The 3,871-nt window shown below is 57.1% G+C and overlaps 2 protein-coding genes across 2 annotated transcripts in view; one reads left to right on the forward strand and one right to left on the reverse strand.

Moving 5' to 3' along the window:
• LOC104287284 (zinc finger protein 2 homolog) overlaps positions 1-3,871 on the forward strand; it is a 56,979-nt gene that overhangs the window by 41,959 nt on the left and 11,149 nt on the right. The gene's annotated exons all lie outside the window — the stretch shown is intronic.
• Positions 1-3,871, reverse strand: part of TRIM28 (tripartite motif containing 28) — a 19,428-nt gene that overhangs the window by 8,227 nt on the left and 7,330 nt on the right. Inside the window, exons 2-7 of the mRNA XM_009885967.1 lie at positions 2,990-3,102; positions 2,751-2,883; positions 2,381-2,504; positions 1,266-1,382; positions 1,061-1,175; positions 816-962 (exon numbers count right to left, since the gene is read on the reverse strand). Of these exons, the coding sequence (XP_009884269.1) occupies positions 816-962; positions 1,061-1,175; positions 1,266-1,382; positions 2,381-2,504; positions 2,751-2,883; positions 2,990-3,102 (749 nt within the window). The remainder of the gene's footprint in view (positions 1-815; positions 963-1,060; positions 1,176-1,265; positions 1,383-2,380; positions 2,505-2,750; positions 2,884-2,989; positions 3,103-3,871) is intronic.

Consider the following 3,871-nt stretch of genomic DNA (forward strand, 5'->3'; position numbering starts at 1 on the left):
CCTGAGGGGACACGGGGCAGCACCCCGAGGGCACCCATCACATCATGATGACCACGAGGGGACACGTGGCAGCACCCCGAGGGCACCCATCACATCATGATGACCACGAGGGGACACGTGGCAGCACCCCGAGGGCACCCATCACATCATGATGACCACGAGGGGACATGTGGCAGCACCCCGAGGCCACCCATCACATGGGGACCCTGAGGGGACACGTGACAGCGCCCTGAAGGCACCCGTCACATCACGGGGACACTGAGGGGACACGTGGCAGCACCCTGGTGCACCCACTGTGCCCCGGGGACCCCGAGGGCACTTGCTGTAGCACCCATCCCACCATGGGGACTGCAAGGGGACCTGATGTGGCACCCTGGTGGCACTTGTCACATCACAGGGACTCTGAGGGGACCTGCTACAGATAACCCCCATGGCAGGGGGAGCACCCGTTCCAGCACGGGGACCCAGCATGTCCCAGAGATGCCACTGCAGCGCTCTGAGGGGGGGAACACGCGCAGCCGCAGGGGACACGGTGCACCGTGGGGACACCGAGGGGGAGCTGGGGGCAAACCACCCCACAGGAGACCCTCTCCTGACCCCGCTTGGCCCCACATCCCCCCCAAAAAGGGGGACCTAGAGGAAAGGAGACCCCAGGCTGGGGCGCAGCTTCGCTCTCTGGCACCAGTTTCCCCACCGGTCTCCCAGAGGTGAGGGAACCAAATGTCCCCAACCACCCATCCCGGGGGAGCTTCCCTGACCAAGATGAGGGGTTCGGGAGGGCTCTGGGAGGAGGTTTTGGTCCCTTTGTATCTCACCAGCTTCTTGGAGAGCAGCAGAGCGGTGGTGTTGTCGCTCTCCAGAGCCCAGGAGGTGAAGCGGAGGATGTGCTCTTGGTGTCGTTGTAACTTGGTCATGGCCCAATGCTGCCGTTCCAGTTTCTCCTGCTGCCCCACCGTCAGCTTCTACAAGGAAAGGAAGGGGGGGGACAATGCCACCAAGAAGGAGGGCATTAACACCGCGGTTGCGTCTTTGGCATCGTCCTCTCCCTACGCCGGCTCACCTGGGCGTCGTTGACCAGCACTTTGCCCCGTTTGTTGAGTTCCTTCATGATCTGGAGAATGGCCATCTTCACGTCCACCTGCACCCGCTGCTGCCCGTCCGTCACCTGGCGGATGCTGCCGGCAGAGAAAGGGTGATGAGAGGGGGGTTTAAATGCCCCCCAGGGGGGCACATAACTGCCCCAGGGGGCAGGGGGGGGTACGTACAAGCTGCGCACTTCCTTGGTGGAGCGCTGCAGGCTGGCGTGTTTGTCGCTCAAGCGCTTGACCAGCGTCGACAGCATCTTGCGTTGGTTCCTCACCGCGTCCTCCAGGAACTGGTACCTGTGGGGAAGGGGTGTGTGGGGGGTGACAACGGGTCTGGGGACCCCAAAATGCCCCACTGGGTGCAGCCCCCGCCCCCCACCAGTGACCCACTGGGGGGGGGGCCCAAAATAGCCCCCCCCTCCCCAACTCCTGGAGCCACTGGAGAAGAGAACCAACTCGAATGAGTGAGTTAACCCCCTCAATGCTTCTCTACCTTCCTCGTTAACTCATTCGCCATTAACAATCATTAATTTGGGTTAATCTGGGTTAAGGAGCTAACGAACTCATCAGCCACCACACTTTAACTTGATGAGTTACTCAAACCAAATTAGACCTTCTGCATTGAAAATGCATTTAATATAAACAAATAAGTCATCTAACCAGCTACCTGCTCAGCTAATTAATCCAATTAATTATCAATTCAACCAGAAAATTTAACCAGTTCCAAAGCAAAAACACTCTACAAAAAAAACCCAATAAAAAATTGGTTAAAAATCCACCTATTGAAATAACTTGGAAGGTAATTATATCGATTTTCCATAGCATCTCCAATTCCTCAATATCTAAAAAGCAATTAAGCTCCTCAAACCAACCAGGCTGCTAATTAGCAAAGTAACTAATCAGACAACGCACGTATTTGGTTAAAACCAAAAATTAACCAAAACTAACGCTGTACCGGGTCAATCCCTCCAGTAGCTGGCCAGCTAATAACTAATAAGCTTCATTTTTAAAATCAGTAATTAACCAACGAGAATAATTAGCCTGCAGTTCTTTCTCAATAACTAGTTAATCAGCTTAATTACTTATCTACCTTCTTGATATTCATTAAGGTGCTGTGGGGCCTCGCTGAGAAGATGCGCCGGTGATCTTTTCAGCCGATAAATAAACCTGTTGTTATCCGCCTTACCCCAAATCACCAGCTTTTAAGGGCTCACGAGCCGGGTAACCCATCCAAGCGATAATTAGCCCTGACAAATCAACCTTTCCTAAATTAATTACCGCCGACGCCCACTCACTGGTGGTCCTTGTGCACATTGAGCTGGCAGTCGCGGCAGGTGAGCGTGTCGCACGTGTTGCAGAAGAGCACCAGCGGTTCGTGCTTGTGTATGGAGCAGTACACAGCACGTTCCCTCTCCTTCCCTTTGCCAAAAAAAAGGGGGGGGAGAAAACATGGAGTGACATCACTGTGATGTCACCATGACATCACCAGCACCACCACAGCACCCGCTGAAGGGGAGGAAGATGTCCCTGTGGGGTAGGGACGGCCACCACGGTGGCACCTCCAGATGGACCCGGGGATGCGCCGGCCACACGGTCGCTGCCTCAGAAAGGGCGGTGACAGCGCGACAACCACGGGACGGTGACAACACGGTGACAAGGACGGACCTGTGGCCCGGACCGTGTGGTCCTTGGTGTATTTGACCCTCTGGTGGGCTTCCACGCAGGTCTCACAGAGCGGCTCCGAGCACTCCACACAGTAGCTGGTGGCCAAGGCGTTGTCCTCGCAGCTGGTGCAACACTGGGAGGGGACAGGACACACAGCGTGGGGACACCAGGCTCACCCAGCCCGCGGGGAGCTCCTTTCACCCTAATTAAGGATTAATTAAGCATTAACGATGCGTTACCTGGCTGGATTCCTGGCTGGCGGCAGCATCCTCGGCCTTGCTGTCCCTCAGGAAGTAGTTCTCCACGATGTCCTTCAGGTCACACTGCTGTTTGCAGATGGGGCAGTTGACCACTGCGGGGAGGGGGAGGATATCAGGGGGGTGAGATCTCCCCCAGGGGTCACCCCAAACCCCAGTCGCCACCGTTTGTCACTAGAGAGTTCCCTGGTGGACCCGCACGCCTGCCAAAAACACGGTGGGCCGCTAACGCACTGCAGCAGCAAAGGAAGAAAGCGGAAGATCCTGGGACAGTGACACGCAAAACCTTGGAGACCTCCAAAACTGGAGTCCCACCACAGCCCCGGCGTTGTCCCCGATGTCATCGTGGAAGAGGACAGTACCACAGGGGCTCCCCGCTCCCATCGCAGGTCCAGCATCGACCCAGGTTTCCAGCTGAACCGTTGGGTAATGAAGTTTCTCCCAACATCCACCGCGAAGCTCCACGGCTGCTGCTTCCCACTTGGCTCCATCCTCCGTCTTTGCAGCAGCCGTTGATGGACCCTTCTTCTTCCTCCTCCTCCTCCTCTCGGGAGCGGCGGTTGAGATGCCATCTCCCACAGAGCATCAGCGAGAGGATGTGGCGCTTTTGATCTCTCCAGAAACCTCCCCGCTGAGAAGCGGGGAGAGAAGATGGCGAGGAGGAGCCGGTAACGGGCTCTGAACGTTCCTGTTCCCCCCTTCACCGGGGTGGGACAACCCCATGGCGGGAAGGACGCAGGCGTCCTGGTGGGGTCAGAGCAGCCGTGGGGCAGTTGGGGGCTCGGAGAGACCCCCGTGGACCACCCCACCTCCAAACAAAGCCCCACAGATGAGAAACCCCCCCGGGGGGGAAGCTGAGGGTGT

This window comes from Charadrius vociferus, unplaced genomic scaffold, assembly GCF_000708025.1.
Source record: "Charadrius vociferus isolate BGI_N301 unplaced genomic scaffold, ASM70802v2 scaffold735, whole genome shotgun sequence".
Taxonomy (NCBI): domain Eukaryota; kingdom Metazoa; phylum Chordata; class Aves; order Charadriiformes; family Charadriidae; genus Charadrius; species Charadrius vociferus.